Here is a 20915-nt window from a genome sequence, read left to right as displayed (position 1 = left end):
CCTGGACTGACTCTGGATAATTACAGCACAGAACAGACTTCATCCTTATGCTACAGGAGTCAACTCACAGCCACCTGACAAACATGAACTTCTCTTCCCTCTGGATAATGAAGTCACACGGACAGAAGTGTTTAAAAAAATAAGGGTGAAAGGTTTTTTCATATTTAAGTTCATATTTCTTCTTTTTTTTTGGAATAATAACGACGAACAACAACACTCGCTTTGAGAAAAAGAAAACAACTCTCTCATTTTGTACTTTGCTTGATTCTAACATGAGGACGATAATGAGCCTCGTGTCAATAAGTCAGTGTGAACTAATTAGAACGGATCTGACACGATGTCACCGAGCAGAACCAGCACACGCTCCTGCAGAGGAGGAGGAGGACGCAGGTGTGAGTGTGTGTGAGTGTGCAGGTGTACGTGCAAGAGAGAGTAAAACACAAAGTATCAACTTGTGTGTGTGTGTGTGTGTGTGTGTGTGTGTCTGTGTGTGTGTCCTGGACAGACACACAGACAGGCAGATATATTGGCATTCCAGTGTAAATTGGCACTTCAGTGTCTCTCTCTCCTCAGCTAATTAACTCGACGCTCAGGGGCCCGGCTTAATTGGAACGAGCTCAGCCCTCTGTTCCCCCACCCGTTATCTAGACACACACACACTCGCACACACACACACACACACACACACACACACACACACACACAGAAGGAACATGACTGACAGCGAGTGTGTGGTACTGATAGTCACAGTGGTACAGGGTAGAGTGGTGGTGCTGGTGTTGTGGGAACAATGTAGAATACACCACTACCAACCCCCACCCACACACACCCACACACACACACACACACACACACACCCACACCACCCACACACACACACCCACACACACACACACACACACACACACACACACACACACACACACACTGCAGAAGCAGCGAGCCAGCGCAGCATTGATTCACAAAAGAAGAAGTATCTGACCTTCTTCACCACCTCAGAAATATTCCAGCTTCACTTTTTCTCCTGATACGACATAAAACTCAAAGTCACCGGCGTCTTATTAGTGCCGGAGCCTTTTTCTAACAGCCTGTAAAAACCTACAGAGGAGTACAAAACCAGATCGCCTCATTTTCCAACTCACAACAAAGATGAAACGCTCCCTTGTGTAGTCCACTTCTTGCTCCAGATTTTCTGCCGATGTTTCTTGCATGTTTGACGACATCTTGCCACTTTTAACGCACCAGTACCGAGGAGTGTTTTATAAAATACAGCAGATCTCCTCTTCACTCTCCAATCTGAGGTCATCTTTGTGTTAGATGAGACAATCTGTCGGTGATTCTGAAGAAAGTTAATAGCTAGATAGTTGATTATAAGTCTCATTTCTATGTCATCCTGCATTTTTTCTAACCCAAAGTGTCATATATCTTTCTCCAGGATCACCTTCCCTACCTTAAAGCCTGTGCAAGGTCGGGTTATATATATAATTATATGTGTGTATATATATAGATAACTGTATATAAGTTTTATTTGTGTAGCATGAAGGAGTTAAACTTTGAGCTTTGTATGAAAAGTGTGATACATATTAAATTGACTTGACTAGAGTATTCACAGCTTCTGAAGTGTGAGGATTTGCTGCTTTCCTCTGTTTTTAAGTGATTGGACAGTAAATGTTTGGGGTATTGTAGACTTGAGTACCTGGGACCTGTACTGGATACTTCCACTTTTGCAGCTTTTTTCTGGACTAAATGTTTTAATTTATTAATCGGTAAAATATTTAGAAATCAATCAACGATGAAGTACACTTGCCAGGTGATTAACTTCAAAACCACTCTTCGTAAATAATGCACAAATCGGAAATGTTAAAAAAAAAAGACTTCTGACAACTTTTCTCAGGTCATTTGTTCACATCTTTGGAAGCATAAACAAGTTTTCAGTTACTATATTTATATATATATATATAAATATATACATATACATATATATAGACCACACAAACACACAGTCTCGTGCTTATTAAGAAGAAATGGTTTTGGTCTGTTGACCTCCACGAGCCTCAGACTTATAAACACTGATGTTTCTTCTCATTATAGTGTTTTAATTGCACGACGCTGTGTGGGAGTTTTCTTCCTACCAAGGCATTTACTGGGCCTCCTGGTTTCCTCCTACACGCCCGTCACAAACAATACTTGAGAGTACAAAATAACCTGCTGGTTTAGAGCAAGATTTACTATAAGATGCCCTCTCAAGGAAACTCTCGTGGTCTCAGAAAGCACAGAAACAGAAACACTCACGCTGGAGTCCAGAATCAGAAACAGGCTCGGTGCTGTTTGACATGCAGCTCGGTCGCAGTGACCTCACGTACCTTGTTGTTGCCCATACACTGCAGCTTCATCTGCTTCATGTAGGTGGTGGTCAGAGGCATGTTGTAGTCGATCACCTCCAACACCAGAGAGCTCGGTCTGTCGTTCTCTGGAGAGGAGAGGAGAGGAGAGAGGAGAGAGGAGAGAGGAGAGGAGAGGAGAGGAGAGGAGAGGAGAGGAGAGGAGAGGAGAGAGGAGAGGAGAGAGGAGGAGAGAGGAGAGGAGAGAGGAGAGGAGAGGAGGAGAGGTGAGAGGAGAGAGGAGGAGAGAGGAGAGGAGAGGAGAGGAGAGGAGAGGAGAGGAGAGGAGAGGAGAGGAGGAGAGGTGAGAGGAGAGAGGAGGAGAGGTGAGAGGAGAGAGGAGGAGAGAGGAGAGGAGAGAGGGGAGGAGAGGAGAGGAGAGGAGAGGAGAGGAGAGAATTGTGAGTTTTCTTCTTCTGCAGATATTTGATGCTTTCCTCTCTGTAGCTGTACCTGTGATGCCTTTCATTGTTTATGCCATTTATTGAGTTAACAGCAGGACTAATATGGTTGTGCAGACTGTAACTCTCTTGCTTGTTGACAATGAAACACTGCTGTATTTGTTCATCTATTCTCTACTACTAAGTCACATGACGTACGGTGCAAAAAACAAGCGATGGTGCCAACCTTCCCCCGAGATGGCGCTGGCAAGTCCTCCTTTACATGATCCTGTTTAAATCAATCTCAAATAAACACAGTAATAGCCAGAGCCGTCAGTCTTTTTGCAGCAGGAAGCTAAGGCTTTAGTGTGATGATGTCAGCACGCTACATGATATACTGGCGGCGCCAGTGAGCGGCGGGAGGGGAGCAGAGAAGAAGGTTGATGGCTGACAAATTGAGAGAAAAAGTAGTTTTGAGCATTTGAAGATTTGCGAAGAAATAACATCACGATGCATCTCAAGAAATAAAATATGCACATTGTTCAAACAAGTTGTTTGATCATGTTTCTGCACTTAGAAATCTTCTGGATCAATATGCTTTGTGCTTTTATTTAGTAAAAAAAACTTTGTCAACATTAGTGTTCATGACTTACTGAACATTTTAGCGTCGGTCGTGCAGATTTCAGGGATATGAAGCTACATCACAATAAGCACAAATACCAACGCAGGCTCTGGTGCATCACTTCTATAGCAGGCAGCGCATGTCTGAACAGAGCCGAACTGACACCTGTGTGAAAAGGTGAGACAGCAGACGAGTACGAGACACATGCTGTTCACGGCGCTGTCACTCCTCTTTTGCTTCCTGAACACCTCCATGCTTTGTAAAATCACTAATGAAGGGGTGTTACTTACTGCAGCACTGAGAGATTAAGACATCAGTGATTGATTGTGATATTATGATGTTGTTTCTTCTCACCGGAGATTAATACATTATATTATGTTTCAGTGATATGTGGGATGTTACGTTAGTTTTGTTCTTAAAGTTGAAACAAAAGGTCAACGAATCACAGAACATAAATAAAGTAGGTCTGACAGCTGAATCTGAATCTGAAGGTTGATATTTCACCCAGCAATTGTTTTTTAGTTTGGTGTCTTGTTTTACAGATACATTCAGAAACATTTTATACTAACGAGGGTTTTTAAATTATTTTGTCCACCCCGTTAAAATAGGTGGGTATGATTAAATATGAGATAATCCTCTCTGTGTTACAGTTTCAAAAACAAACTGAACATTAACACCGTCATGAAGGAGGATTTACTGCAGGACTTCTGTATAAGACGGCTTTAGATTTGGCTCGGTGAACCTAATTAACACAAAATGGAGGAGATTCATGTAAAAAGCTGTTTTTCTGCAATAACATGAATACAGTCACCTTTAAAATATATTTTAACACGGATTAAAAAACACTTAACAGATAAAAAAATGACCATCAAGCTAAAACAAAAGAAACATTTAGAGCTGCTGATATTTAGATCAATGTAACTGTAAGATGTTTATTTTATCACCATCTTAAGAATTTTATCCACAAGCTGATTTTATGTTGTGATTTTATCTGCAGCTTTAACTGACAGCAGGTTGTTAATGCCGTCTGTCATCATGTCTTGTCAGAGAGCCAACACTAGAGGACCCTGTAGAGCTGGAGGTCGACAGACAAAGAGAAGCCGCCTGACTTCAGACCTGAACTTAAAACTCTCAACTTGTTGCTTGATTGTTCAGGCTTGATGCAACGTTATTAGATTTGTTATAGATAAAACAACTTTAAACACGCGTGATGACATCCTCTCTGAGACACCTCACACACACACACACACACACGCATCCAGGAACATCACTATCCTGGCCACGCAGGGGTCGGGAGCCTCATGTTGAGCACCACGTGGCAGCTTTGTGTCACATTATCGGTCAGTTATCGCCGCCCGTCTCTCTCTGGAGAATACAAACACTCTCAAACACTCTCCGTCTCTTTTCTCCCGTCCTCGTACGAGACTATCAATCACCAATCAATGATGACGGTGCCGTCTGTTCTGCTAAGCTGTATTGATCCCGTGGCCCATATTCATGTCCACTCTGTAGACGCTCCAGACGTCAGACGCGTCCTTTAAGAGGTCAGAAGATTAATGAGCGAGTGGCAGAGGAGCAGAGGGGTGGAGATGCAGAGATAGTGTGATGTGTAACATGCTTTTACTTCCTGTTTCCTTTCTTTCCTGTTACACAAGAGCAGTGAAAAGCGTCTGTAGTGAACATACCTGGAGAAAGAGACTTAGACCTGGGTTTGTTTTTATCTTAGCTGCTGTGTACGTACACAATCTCCTCCTTCATGTAGCCCAATATCACAAATCACAAATATGCCTCAAGGGGTTTTAAAATCTCTACAGCGTGCAGCGATCTCCGTCCTCTGACCAAAACCCTCTTAAACTGTGTGTGTGTGTGTGTGTGTGTGTGTGTGTGTGTGTGTGTGTGTGTGTGTGTGTGTGTGAACAGAACAAAATAACACTGACACTGTTCAGTAAATGGTTTGGTGGAATTTTGTTCCAAAAAGGAGGATCAATCATTTCTCTACATAAAAAGAAAACTCTACACACAGACACACACACACACTCACTCACACACACACACACACACACACACACACACACACACACACACACACACACACACACACACACACACACACAGTGAGCCTGCTGCCTCTGTCAATTAAACATGGCCCCGGTCCACGCTGATTAATTGCATTTAATAATTCACAGCTGAACTTTAGCAGGAGTCACTTCAGCATAGCGATAAAGAGGGCTGAGGTCATGTTAGTGTGTGTGTGTGTGTGTGTGTGTGTGTGTGTGTGTGTGTGTGTGTGTGTGAGAGTGTGTGCTCATGTCGTGGAGAGGCCGAACCCCCGCAGGGTAGGAAGGCAATTAGCTGCTCTCGCTCCGAGTGGCATGCAGTGACGGCACAACACACACACACACACACACACACACACACACACACAAGGAGCTGAAGTAACACGGCTGTTATCTTGACTCTGTGTGTGTGTGTGTGTGTGTGTGTGTGTGTGTGTGTGTGTGTGTGTGTGTGTGAGTGAGTGAGTGAGTGAGTGTGTGTGTGTGTGTGTGTGTGTTTTATTGTTTACTCAACTTGTTTCATGTCCTAATGAAATAAATAATTCAATAATGTGGAAACGTCATATTTACATTTTTCATTTTGAACTTTAAAGCCTTTTTTTAATCTGTGACATCGTCTGACACTTTCCAACTCTTTAATTCACATTAAAATTCAGACGAGCACAGAGACACTTAACACAGAATCAAGGCTTCAGTCTGGAGTCGGTCCTGAGTCCTGGAAATTATTACAATTTCTACGAAAAGTTTAAAACGACCTCGACTTCTCGACGAGAATGAAAAAGCAGAGTGGGCTCTTCCTCGAGTGCTTCATCCTGCACTCCTGCTTCCTCCCCCTCTGCCCCCCCCACAGCACCGCTTCCTTCTCCCTCTCTCCCCCGACTATGTGGAAAATGAGCTCGTTTCCTGGGCCATTTTCTTTGTTAAAAGCCATTAATTAGGCTAATTGAGGAGAGAGACAGGACACTCCAATGACTCCTCTGTTTAATGAGGGACGAGGAGAAAACCCGGGAGGGGTGTGGGGAGGAAAGCGAGCGAGGGAGGGATGGATGGAGGGTCTAGAAGGACGGGGAGAGGAGGCGACAAAAGGAGGATGGAGGAGGAGGGGGAGGGATACAGCGACGGGACAGGAGGGCTTGGGGGAGATAATGGGAGAGAGAAGAGCTGGAAGCGGGATGTGGCGATGGTGGGTGGGACAAGACAGAGAGATGGACAAGCTGGAGGGGGGATGGAAGGATGGAGGAGGAGGAGGAGGAGGAATGGGGGAGGGATGAGGGACATAGATGGGGAGGGGGGGGCCTTCAGGGTGCCAGTAGCTGGAGAACATATATATAATGGGGGGTGGCAGGGTTGGCAGAGGAGAGGAATGTAAGATGGACGTCAGCATCTCGTCTGTTGGCTGGAAGCTAAGTGAGGAAAAGGGTCAAAAATGTCCAAACTAAGGAATCATGGGACAAAATGACTGTGCGGCATCATTTCCACACATTCAGTAATCCTGTTCATACAAAATACATCAATTAAAGTGACTGCGACAATATTAAAGAGTGAAGGAGGGAAGCAGCCGGCTGTAACCTCAGTGTGTATCCAGGTTTATCAAACATGAGTAAACCGAATCACTTCTTTCCAGTTCGACTTTCAGGTTTTATTTTATTATCACGTTCGACGACACAAACGCGGCAGAAAAACAGGGAACAGCTGAAAGCAGCAGGCCGGTGAAAATGTTACTGAGGTTTCCCTTTATACCTTTTAAATCAATAACTCTTTCAAATTCAACGCTGGCTGAACAGATCGAGCCGCGCCTGTTATTCATCCCAGGAATGAACGCTGATCTTAACTTTCCCACTGGAGACAAAGACCAGATGTTAGTGGGTGCTGATGTCCTCTCTCCAGTGTGGGAGTCTGGAAGCTCTTTAAAGGACAAGTTCACATTTTCCTGTGTTTAAACAGCATACGTTTGTTGTAATTAGTTCCCACAGTAGTTTAGTTTTACTTTAGTTTTATTTTAATACGACGAAGAGCTCACGGTGTCGAACTGGCCTCCAAACTCCCCAGATCCCAAACTGAACGAGCTTCTGTGGGACGCGCTGGAACGAGTCCAATCCCCGGAGGCCCCATCATGATGGGACTTGGATCCGTCCCATAGAGGCCCGGAACAGGACCTCTGGGAGGATCCTGTGGTCTCTGGCACCAGGATCCTTTTGAGTCCTGGTTTGGCCTCCGTGGAACGATTTGTTCCGGCACATCCCACGGATGCCTGATCGGACTGGGATCTGAGGAGTTTGGAGACCAGGATGATGCCTCGTGTCTTTCAGGGCTTTCCTGAGCAGTTTGTGGTGTGTCAGGGCGCACTGTCCCGACTGCTATAGATGTAAACTGTAGATGTCTTTCCAGAAAAACAAATAGTTTTCAAACCTACAGCTGATGAACAGCTCTGCTGCTATTTACAATCACAAGTGAGAACATAGAGCCTGTCCTCCACACTGAGCGGTTTCGACTCTTGTGTCTACTTTACATCTCTCTCGCCGTTTACATTAAATCAGCTGCTGAGTGATGTTGTTCGTTTCCTGTGGAGTCGAGAGAAGAAACACAGAGGAGCTAAACATCTAAACCCAGTGACCATTAGTTTTATTTTTAATGACAGCTTCACAGACGTGTGTTAGCTCGTCCACAATCTACTCATCAAGATGAGTGACAGGTGTGGTGGCAGGGACCGGACCAACAGAGCACGAAGGAGGCGGGGCTAACAACACACCTTTTATCTACGAACATGTTTATTCTGTATTTCACTCACGCTCTTTCTCTGTTTCTCATTTACAGCATCACAGGAATAAACGTCTGTGTAAAACAATCGATATTTTAAATGTAAAAGTGTAAAGAATAAAAAGCTAAATCAATAATTCCTTCCAATGGTGCAAATGACCAGGATTTTTCTCTCCGATTGGTTTTTTCATCTGCCTGATTTTATTTTTGTTTTCTCGTCTTCACAATCAGGGGATGTGTTAACGATTTTGCAAAGAGGGGGACGGTCAATATGTGAGTGAGAAAAGCGAAGGGAAGGATGAAAGAAGGAGGGACTCTAATTGAAAGACACGGTGGAGAAAGAAGGCGAATAAGACGGAGTGATGACAAAGAGAGCGAGCCGAAAGGCTCAGGAGGAGCGAGGGACAGGTTCCTTTGAACCTCCATGTTTTAATGGAGATGCAGCTGGAAGAAAAACAACGGAGGGAGAGAGGATTTTATATCTGTCTCTGCCAGGACTGGACTCATTTCATGCCAATATTGTGATGAATTCAATTAAACTGAAGTTAAGATCATCTGAGTTGCCCTCCTTCACTCACTCACTGCTCTATATAACAGTCACTGAGATGTTCAGTAACCTGAAGGTTCATCCGCGTTAAAAACAGGAAACGTTTTGCATGACTGCATCTATAATATCTGATGCAGTGCATTCTGGGAAGCGTCATTACGTCACTGGATCTTTACTTTGGTGCCAGACTGTGGTGACGGCTGTATTGAAGTCTATGGGAGACGCATGGAGACGGATGTATTTGTAGAGGACAGTATTTGTGCTGGTGGAATATTTAGATGGACGCCGTAAATGATTTTGTTACAGTTTGTGTTTTTGTTTGTTTGTGCACCAGAAACACTTGGAGGTCAAAGTGGGAAATTTAAACCTGCGACCACACTTAACGACCTCATAAACTTCAACAATGGAAAAAAAAACAGTACTTCCTGCTGACAGCCAGGGAACCTCAAAAAGGAGGAAGCAACATTACGTCACTAAATTTCACTTTTTGGTGCCAGACTGTGGTGACAGCTGTACTGAGGGAGAAACGCAATATAACCCGACATATCTACGTCGTTTGACTTCTAACATGATAGAAAACACTTCAGAGAGCAGGTTAACCGCTGATTGTTTCTCCCAAATGATTGACAGGGCTGATAATATCCTGACCAACTGAGGCCACGCCGACCAAATACTGTTGATGAGACTGCAATTACACTGTGAGCAGAAGCTTTTCTTAAACCAGACGGTGAGACGAAACAACACGCCGATCAGAAACGTCTTTCATTGCGATCGCACTGACAGGAAGATGTTTTCCACCTGTGCTGCATTCGGACTCGACTCGGACATGTGCTGCGGTGTTGTGCTGGTACCTTTGCAGTCCTGTCCGGCCGTGCTGATGTGCATCCTCTTCTGACACTCTCCACAGCTCATCAGGAAGCGAGTCACCGCCTCTCTGGGCAGGAAGGCGTACGTCTCCGCTATCTGAGAGAGAGAGAGAGACACCAACACAGACAGAGAGAGAGAGAGAGAGAGAGAGAGAGGGGAGGGGGTGTTCAAACTGTTTTTCTACTTTCTGAAAGCACGAATATGATATTTCGTTATATAACGGTGGAGTCTGGACGGAGGCAGGGTGGTTCAGACAGAGCTGCTGATTTCCACCTGTCATTTCTTTTGGTTTCCACAATTCATGATCATTGAAATTTGCAGTATATTATTAAAACATTATGTTTGTTTGGCGAATGCAGCGATTCAAAGTGATGAAAGAGCTTTAAATAGACAGGTAGCTACACCAGAACCAGGAGCAGTTCACATCTGCTGCAGCTTCATTTAATAACTAATAACTAATTAATAATCAGTCAACTGTAAACTGCATTTTTAGAAATTTAAAAATGTTGGTGCTGATACTGATACATGTACGAGGGAGTAGAAAAATATATATATATTGATATGTCGGCCGATATTCTTAAACACACAGAATATAAACATAAACACACATTTTTTTGTAATGATGCTTCCAATGTGGAACAAACTTCAGACATGAAAACAAACAGTTTGACAATAAACTTGCTCTGATTAAGGCTCTCTGAGCTGAAACGTGTCAGCGTATCCCAAAAATTAATAAATTGGATTTTCAGTCCGACTGCTTACATGTACGATGGGCTTTCTTATCAGGCACGCTGGACATTTACTGCTTTCCATTTTTAATTTGCTTACAATCAACTTGATGGTGCAGAATGACGTCCTCTACCTGCACTGTAATCTCCAACTTCAATCTGACAGATTTTGATATCAATAAAATGATATTATTATATCAGTAAAGCATTTTCTGTTGAACAACTCTCTTCATCTTTCAGGTCATGCTGTCTACATTTCATTAAATAAAAAATAAAAAATGGCCAGTTTTAAATGGACTCAAAGTGTTAAAGATGGATTTCTTTTTTTTTTAAAGACTCACTGCACTCGGGGACACTGAGGATATGAAGTCTATAAATTTAGTGGGCGTGTTTCGAATGTGCGTATGAATTAATCAAACATTTATTCTGGAAGAGAGACACAAAGACACAAAAGAAGAAGAGAGGAGGAAGGGAAGGGAGGATGCTCGCCAGCGCGGAGGGATGGGGGATGCTGTGGAGCCTGTGTGTGTATGTGTGTGTGTGTGTGTGTGTGTGTGTGTGTGTGTGGGAAGGAGGGGGTAAAGCAAAGGCAAATGTCACTCACAGCCTTTGGTGGCACTCACACCCGAAACTATGTGGCATGGTGAGCTAGCTCCTGGCTTAAACTGCACTGTATGTACAGTGTGTGTATGTATGTACAGTGTGTGTATCTATGTACAGTGTGTGTATGTGTATGTATGTACAGTGTGTGTATCTATGTACAGTGTGTGTATGTATATACAGTGTGTGTATCTATGTACAGTGTGTGTATGCATATACAGTGTGTGTTAATTGAGGGACGTAGAGGACAGTTTGACGGATCAAACCTTGTCTGTGCACAAGAATGAAGAACTGCTTTGTAAAGAAGGCGGACAAAGATAATCGGATCACTACATCAGATAAAGGAGAATGTCAGGAAAATAGAAAAATGAAGAAGAAATCAGAGGCGTCGCAGCTTTTACCCTCTGCAAAGATAAATCTGCAGAGGATGCACTTCCCCCGTTTCACCAGCAGAGGGCAGCGTCAGCAGCTGAGACAACGGGTTCAGGCTCCAACAGCACAGCTGGATTTACTTTGACTCGTCTCCCAACACTCACAATCTGAAGAAGAGAGTCTGTTTCTACACCTTCCTCCATCATCAGCCTCCATCATCAGACAGTTTAGCTGGTTTTATGAGGTCAGATTTGTTTTTAGGATAAGGACAGCGTTAGTGGCTGGGGGATTCATGCAGTGCCATGAAGGAGAAAAAGAAAGGAAGGTTGAACTGAATCACGGTGGTTGTGATAACGAGGCTAGCCCACTTTCACACACATCAAATGCACATCTGTGACCTAAATATATGGAAACATTTTTTAAAGTAGGGTAATTATTTTTACTATCTGATTAATCTGCAGATTTTATTCTAATTTAACTCACAACTGTTCGATCAGGATTTGACTGATATGTTTATTTAAGGGCCGATACTGATTAAGTAGAATTTGTTGGTACTGTACTTGAGTATTTCCGTTGACTGCGACTTTATATTTCCTCTCCTCTATATTTATTTGATAACATTAGTTACTAGTTACTTTGCAGATTCAGAGTATTCGGTGTTGATTGATTATTACTTGTGATAAATAACCAATCAGATAGTGCTGTGGGCGGGATATGAGTGAGCATTTTTTAAATTAATTCACTTTATCTGCACATCAGACACGAAAAACACAGATAATCAGAAATAATGCTGATTGTCGGCCCTCATAATAATCACAATTTCCTAAAGCCTCGGGTGATTCAAGTCAGTTCAGATTTCTTGTTGTGTCAGCAGAGATAACCCTAACTTTTACATTATTTGGCAAAAATATTGTTATTTTTTCTTCCATGTGATATTTTCTGGTTTCTTTCTTCCTCTATGACAGTAAACTGGATATCTTTGGGTTGTGGACAAAACAAGACATTTGAGGACGTCTTCTTGGTTCTTGAGAAACAGTGATCGTCATTTATCATCATTTTCTGACATTTAAAAGATCGAAAAACTAATTGATTAATCAAGAAAACAGTTGACAGATTAAACGACGGTGAAAATAATTGTTAGCTGCCCGACCTCATCGTCCAAAACTCAAAGATAAAAAGGCAAAAGTAGTAAATCCTCACAAATGAGAAGCTGGAAGGAGGATGTTTGCTCAGTTTTCTCGACAAATGACTTGAAAATAAAGTTGTTTTTCTGTGAATCGACCAATGAATGAATTGATTAATCCAGCTTTAAACAAACTGATCAAAACACAAAGGTCTACTGACTGGATGTGTTGACCAGTTTATTTTCAGAAAGTTTCAGACAAATGATCTGAAACTGAAGCTGCCAGAAGACAAAGACACTTTTAGTAAAAGAGGAATGAAGCCCAAAAGAAGAGGAAGAGAGAAAAAGAGAGCGAGAGAGAGAGAGAAAGGGAGAAGATAGAGTGTGAAGCAACCGCCGACACGAGTTATGAAAGAGTGAATTCACTCTGTGGGGTGGAGGTGAGTCAGAGTGAGAGTCAGAGGAGACAGAAACCACCACATGTTTAAATTCAAAACAAGAAGGAGAAAGTCTTCTTACAGCTTTGTAGGTTTTCTTCTGGCCGGCGTGTTTCGGGGCTTTGCCGGGATCTGCGCTGATCTCCACGTGCATGGCGTAGATGATGTCGAAGAAGTCCTCCACCACCGCCACGCGCTTCAGGGACGAGTCCACGCCCGATACGCTGTCCACACACTAGAGACAGACGAGGACAAACTGTGAATATCTTTACTAATGAAACAGACAGGACACTGCCACAAAGATGTCCAACGAGTAACCAATAACATGGTATACAAAGATGTCAATTTATTCAAAATACTGTCAAAAACAGCCAGTTGAGTTCGATTCATCCTGACGGACATGTTTGAGACATCAGCACAACATGAGGAGAGCGTTTACACGATACGACTTGTTGAATCTAGAAACTTCCAAACCCCACGAACTATTTAAAACAGATATAATAACATACAAAATATTCTGCAACACTATATTCAACCCAAAACTGAACTGAACTGAACTGAAGTGAACTAAGTGGATAGTTTAGGAGAAAGACAAACACCTGATCCAAATATTATTTAGTCCTCAACAATTCAAATAACCACATAATCGTTGCAGTCACGTATGGAGGAAAATCTCAAGCAGATTGCAGATTTTCTGTAATGATGTCTGTCTCCAGCTCTTTAATGAAAACAACATCAAATACTCTCTCTAGTGACCCAAAGACGCTTCAAACAGAAAACCAACAAAAAACAACAGGCGCTGTCAAAAGATGAGTGTTAACTGTAGATTTAAAAACACAACCAGCACAAACTCTCACATCAGTGCTTCAATGAAATCCCTCCATCGTGCTTCAGGGTCTTTAGACTCAATGGCTGAGGTGAACACTGTAGGCCGGCACTGCATGACTACATTCTTATTTCCACGAGTAGAAAATGGAAACGAGGACTTTCTTTTCAAACGAGAGCTCTGTTACGGACTCCTGTCTTTACTATCTGCTATCAAAGAGAAGCTATGAGTCATCCAGACACTTCAGTGCACAGTAACTATGAGGATTTTTTCAAAGAGTCGCTGGTGAACTTATGTGAATGTGGAAATGTGACTTGCATAGACGAACATAAACAGGATTTATAGATCAGAGTTAAATACAAAGCATATTGAATCAAGACTTTCCGTGCTGATGGAAGAAGATCCTGTCAAAGCTGCTTCATCCTGGAGGCTTTTTGTGGGTTACAGTCAGAAGATTTCAAATAACATTCACCAAGAATAAAAGACCTCCCGACGACAAACAGCAAAAGATAGAAATTCAGTTTGTAACAAAGTTCAGTTTTCTGAAATCTGTCCAGAGCGAACCCTCTTCCCGAACAAAAGCAATGAAGGATCTGTGAAACATCTCATCGTCTTCATGCACACAGAATAAGCTAAGCTAGCTGTGACGTGTTTCCTTCCACGGCTACAGACGGAGATAAAAACACGGAGAAAGGCCGACGCAGCTTTTGATTTTTGATGATTGAAATCAAAGACTCAGTTTGATGATTTCCTAATAAACATAGTACGAGAAAATATGAGTGCTGCAAGTCAAGGAGCATAAATACAAATTTGAAACCTGAAAATAACATGAAAAAAATCACACAATCAATCAAGAGTTGTGCAGTTATGTGCAGAAACCTCGCCTGTCTCCAGCTGCTGTGGATCTCTAAAGTCATGAAATGTTGCCGTGTTGACAAGGTGCTCGTTTCCTCTGATGTTTAATGGTGTGCAATAAATTAATGATGTAGGATTATACTTAAGTGACAGGACTGAATTAGACAAAGACGTCTACACCTGCTGTGTGTTAACCAAACGTCCCAGAGGACAGAGTGGTCTCTCTGCATCTGTCTCTCTCACACACACACACACACACACACACACACACGCCTACACACACACACACACACACACACACACACACAGTCACAGTTCTGGGAATATCAGGAAGTCTTGGGAACCACCTTTTTTTTCCCACAAGGCTTTGGGAGCGTGAGGTGTACCTCTGGAAATAAGGACTCGAGAGGATGGAAACATGAAGTCTGGATGTTTTTTCAGACAAAGAAAAAGAGAGAGAAGGAACAGAGAGCGACAGGACGGAGGAGAGGGATGAAGACCACCAGAGGGATGGATGGACGGAGGGAGGGAGGGAGGGAGGAGGGCTTCACTACCTGCTCAGAGAGCTCAATATGTGTTAGGGGATAACAACAGGTGGTGCATCACACACACACACACACACACACACACACCTTTCTCCCCAGCTGCAAACTTGTAGCACATGGTGAGGCCTGCTACTGCCATGGTAACCAGTAAGAGGTGATCTGGCAGGTGTGTGTGTGTGTGTGTGTGTGTGTGTGTGTGTGTGTGTGTGTGTGTGTGTGTGTGTGTGTGTGTGTGTGTCTCAATTATTGTCAGAAACTCTCTTCTGCACACACAGGTAAAAATAATTTGCTGTGCAGTATTTCTCTTCTTCTGTGGTTTCTCTGCTTGAAAACATCATTTTCACAGTGTGTACTGTCTTTTCAGACCTACAGTGTGTAAGGGAAAGGACTTCTCTACACACAGAGCATGTGAAGCCGTTGGTTTGGACCGTACGTTCATTCTGGAGGTCGTAATTCGTGTTGTTGTCGTTCGTACTTCAGATCACCCGATGAGGTTTATAATATTTTGTCCAGTTGGCGGTAAAAAACAAGCAAGAACGGACTAAAAATATTTAAATCTTACTGTGTTATGTCAACTAATCGTTTCAGCTCTACACCAGAATTGCGACATCATATTCGAAGCCGGGCAGCTGCTCTGAAAGCTGCATTTCTCTTTACAAACAGGCGCAGAGCAACTTCACTACAACCCAACAACATTAGAGAGCTTCACATCCACAGAGTCAGACCAACAGTGACTCTGCTTTCAGCTCTTGTTTGGTCTCAAAACGCTCCTGAGGTCCAAAACGTTCTTCATAAGTGCGTCACTGACTTTGACACAAACAAAGAACTGAGAGCTCTGCACACATTAAATTATTGATTGTTGGAGCTTCGTTCTTTACACAAGAGAAAACATGTTCACATACAGCTGCAGGAGCAGACACGGGATGTGGACACACAGCTGTTGCTGCAGTGTGACTTCAGTAGTGATTAAACGTGTGTGTGTGTGTGTGTGTGTGTGTGTGTGTGTGTGTGTGTGTGTAAGGATATCTCACGTCACATGACACAACCTGTTACATGTGTGAACTGTGTTAAACATCCAGCCGACAGGAGGCTGGACGCCTGCCCACCTGTCTGCGTGAGAGGGACCTGGGTGACAGGTGTGTGTGTGTGCGTGTTTGTGTGTGTGTGTGTGTGTGTGTGTGTGTGTGTGTGTGTGTGTGTGTGTGTGTGTGTGTGTGTGTGTGTGTGTGTGTGAGTGTGTGAGTGACGGTTGCAAGTGCGCGACAATGTGTGTGTGTCTCTCCTCATTATTCCTAAGAAATGTTCCCAGCACAGCTTTTACCAGATGTAGAGCATCTAATGGAGAGCCAATGAACTGAAGCCTTTCCACACACACACACACACACACACACACACACACACGAACACACGTGCACTGTTGCACATCCAAACATACACACACAATCAGGACACACTCTTGACCCACTACCTCTCTGCTCTCCATCTTTCCCTCTCCACCCCCCTCGCCCGCCCCGTCTCAGGGTGCAGGTACTGTAATAAGCGTTGCCATGGTAACCAGCTGCAGCTTATCACAGAGGGGATGTTTCTAATGTGCCCAACCCCCCCCCCCCCCCTCCTCCACCTACCCCCACCCATCCCCAATGCCATTACAACTGCCAGGCAGGAGGAGGAGGAGGAGGAGGAGGAGGAAGACGGTGGGATGGTTACTGACTGCTGCTGCTATCAGTGGGAGCAGGAAGGAGGAGTAAAAAGAGGAAATGTGAAAAGAAAATGTGAGAGGAGAGGAGACAAGACTCAGAGGAGACAAAGGAGGGAACATAGGACACAAAGAGGTGGAGGAAGATGATGGTGAGAGGCGTGATGCAGGTGAAACAACTCACCTTCCTGAAGGATTCATAAAACACAAACTATAATTACCGTCAGTGTGTTTCAGCTCTGGGGCGGAGGACTTCAAACACAATCACATGAGTTTGTGTTCATTATATTTTGAAAGTCTATGCATTTGGTTTGCTATCACTGCTAACGATGCTAACTCTTTTAGGGCTCCCAATCTTCGGTAGTAATTAACAGCAAATATTCAAAGCTACGGTCGAGGGAAGGGCTGAGAAGGAGGAGAGGAGGACAGCATTTTATTTCTACGTCACCTTCCAGCTTATTTGCACACAAGCTACTAATCTCCTCGCCTTGTTTTTCTCTTCTGTTCTCTTTCCAACTCATTTCACCGGTCTGACCCGCCTCCCTCTCTCTGTCCCTCTCTCTGCTCTGTGGATTTTATTCGTCAGGAGTATTATAAGTTTTATAAAGTTGCCGAGAAAACACAAATCGAGTTTGGGACTTTCTCACCACTGATCCCATTTTCACAACAGCAGGTGAGCTACGTGTGGAGGCAGCTTGTTATCTATGACCAAGGTTCAGTTACAAGCTACAAAACAATGGTATAAGTAAGCCTACATTAACCGGGAGCTTAAATATGAATCAATATGTGGCGGCTGCCGCAATGACATGACTGTACAGGAAAAATAAAAATTAAGCGATGAATATTAGAAACCCCTCTTAACCTCTTAACTCCAAACAACCCGATAATAAAACTAACTCCTCCTCATGGGAAGCGATTCAAACACCAATGAATCATTCAGTGACCCTGACATGACGATGTTTGCATGAAAAATATGTTGATACTCTCACATCACAGATAGATGTCACATATATGTTGTCTGATAGGCAACGATATGAAAACTTTACTTTCAGAGATTAAAATGCAAAAGAAACACACTTGGGATAATGTGTAATATATGCTGCCTCTGTTACATACTTCTGTCACAACTGTTTGATAACCACATTTGAGGGATTACTGCAAAAAACAGGTTTATATCAGCCGATACATCGATATCGAAACTCTTCACTCCATCATAAAGGCATCGCCCCAACAACCTGATACCAGTGCTGTGCAAATATCTTACAAACACCAACCGCCCTTAAAATAATGATTGATACTTAACGAGAAATAAGGTATTTTCATGTTTGTAGGAGGACAATAACTGTGAATGAAACCATAAATGAAATCATATTCTTTTACTCGTTAACATGTGGAGGAGGTGGCAGGACTTTTGTCAGTCCTGAGCGGTGCCTTCGGGGCAAAACGCGTCCACAAAGGGTTCGCCGGAGCTCGTAAAGCTTCCCGCTCACAGTAACAACGAGCAGGTTCAGAGCAAGTCTCACTTCTGACAGGTTTTATCGACTAAATCAAACTATAATAGAAACTATAACAGTCGTGGGAGGAGAATATGATGTTACTTTTCTTCTCGATGAGAAACACAAGAACAAAGATTTTCAGCAGAGACGTGATGTTTTAAAAATAACTGTTATTTTAATTTACACAGTGAATTTGCAGTGACGGCAGGTAATGTCAAAGACACCTGACAAGTTTTAATTTGTTGCCATGGTAATTACTCTTAAACGAAGTTGTTATGATGTAAATCTGATAAAATGCTATTTCTGAAGCATGAATGAAACAACAGCAAACTTTCCACCGACGCGAAAGTGAAACAAAAGGTTAATAATGCCGTCACTCAGCTTCCTCATGTCAACGTATAATAAAGTGTGACATATCGTTGGAAAGTGTGAAATACACTTTTTTATTCTTCAGACTGTGACACAGAAGCTCTGACATGATACCGTTGGCTCATTGTTGCTGATGATGAGTGTTTACAGCGTGCCAGACCAGCAGTGCCCTTTCCCTCTCCATGGCACATCACAGGAGGGCCGGGCCACCACACAGCACAGCTCCAGGACACGCACACACACAGCAACACACACACACACACACAGAGAGGGACACACAAAGCACCGAGGGGAGGGATGGGATGGGAAGAGAGGACATGTTTGTCCTCCACTGTCTGCTCCCATGCTCGTTGTCCCTGATACTGGGACCGAATGTGACGTAAAATCAACTCACACACATAAACACACAATATCAAGCACCAAAACCTACACTTGCGACAAATATACAGAGATTCAATTACACACATGCGAAGAGATACAAACTACAGAGCATAACACACACACAGACACACACACACACACACACACACACTGGACCTCCCCCACCTCTCCTCCTTACGGTTGCAGGGCACATCACTGGCCCAGGACTGTAGCTTATGTGACAGCATGCACACACACACATCTATGTGGGCCACAGGGCGGCTGTGTGTGTGTGTGTGTGTGTGTGTGTGTGTGTGTGTGTGTGTGTGTGTGTGTGTGTGTGTGTGTGTGAGCATGTGTGTGTTCAGGGGACACCTTAAGGCACAGCAGACAGGACAGCACAGCATGCGTCGGACACACACACACACTCACACACACACACACACACACACACACACACACACACACACACACACACACACACAACCCCCCGCTTCCCACTGGCCGAGCAGAAGGGTCAAAGTCAGAGAGAGGAGAGAGAGAGAGAGAGAGAGAGAGAGAGAGGTGCGAGGGCAGAGCTGCCCGTCTGCAGGACACACTTGAGTGAACATACAAATAAACACAGTAAACACAGTAAACACACACACACACACACACACACACACACACACACACACACACACACACACTCAGGGCTGCATGTGTATCTCATGAGGCTGCAGGCTGTGTGCACACACATGTCCGTCCCGTGCAGCCATGACAAAGAACGGTCCGATAAAACATTGAAAACTCGACTATTTTTAGGCTTTTGTTTCCTACAGACGCAGTGAGACGGGCGTCTCTCTCTCTCTCTGGGGGTCCGACTCATTAAAACATATCGGCTTCTCTTATCTGCTCACCAGCAGCGGACCCATGACCCATTTTCAGGTCTCATGCCACAGTTTGAAGACACAACGAGGTATCCCCCCCTCCAATTCCAGCCTCCATCTTATTTCCTCACGTCAACTCAGCTGGTTTTATAGGGTCAGACATGTGTCGACGTCGGTGTTTAAATAATTATATTTCTTTATGGAAATCAGCGACAGTTTATGAAAGCTGTTAGTGCAAATTACAAGATAAGACAGGCAATATTCTGCATGTCAAAGCCAACAATGAGATAATCCGACTGACATGCCTGTGAGCCTCACTGGATGACATGTTCCTTCACCACGAACACAACCACCACACACACACACACACACACACACACACACACACACACACACACACACACACACACACACACACACACACACACACACACACACACACACACACACCGTCCTGCTGCCTCTAATGCTCACTAGAGCACCAGATATTGATTAATCCACCACTGAAAATACTTCACCTTTTATATTTACTGTATTTTTATGACAAATGTTTAAAATGTGTCTTCAGTAGGAACAAAGAGAACAGAAGAAAAACACTGAATATCACCAGCAGCACTTGATTAATCACTGAGTTCCTCATATAGACCACAAAGAGCTAATTAAACGAATTAACACTAAGTATATTTATCGAGTATGTGTCAAATACATTATTCTCTTTGACAAAAACTTACACTGAGATAACTGGTTAACTTTCAAAAATACAGCAAAGTTTAATCTTATTGCGAAGTTTCCCTCACGTTTAGGAATAAAACCCATTTATTGGCCACATTTGCATTTCTGACTGCTTCAGTCCATCGGCAAGTGTTTATCTGTTGTGTCTCATCAGCCTCGCCTTCCTGCAGACCGCAGCCATTACTTTCTCCATGACTCTGTGTGCTGTGAGCACCTGTGGGCTGTTTTTTGAATAAAAGTGAAAGAAGATGTCGGCACGTGGGAGTATAACACTGTCTCTTGAGTATTTCTGTGAC

General features: G+C 43.5%; 1 protein-coding gene across 2 annotated transcripts in view; it reads right to left on the bottom strand.

Annotated features, from left to right (window-relative positions):
• Positions 1-20915, bottom strand: part of LOC311265061 (nucleolar protein 4-like) — a 157758-nt gene that overhangs the window by 110637 nt on the left and 26206 nt on the right. For both annotated transcript variants that reach the window (XM_084366376.1, XM_084366377.1), the window contains exons 2-4: positions 12954-13106; positions 9596-9707; positions 2364-2470 (exon numbers count right to left, since the gene is read on the bottom strand). In XM_084366376.1, coding sequence (XP_084222502.1) covers positions 2364-2470; positions 9596-9707; positions 12954-13106 — 372 coding nt within the window. The remainder of the gene's footprint in view (positions 1-2363; positions 2471-9595; positions 9708-12953; positions 13107-20915) is intronic.

Source organism: Pagrus pagrus, assembly GCF_965226575.1.
Source record: "Pagrus pagrus genome assembly, chromosome: 11".
Classification (NCBI taxonomy): Eukaryota; Metazoa; Chordata; class Actinopteri; order Spariformes; family Sparidae; genus Pagrus; species Pagrus pagrus.
This window is presented reverse-complemented; position numbering and strand designations above follow the sequence as displayed.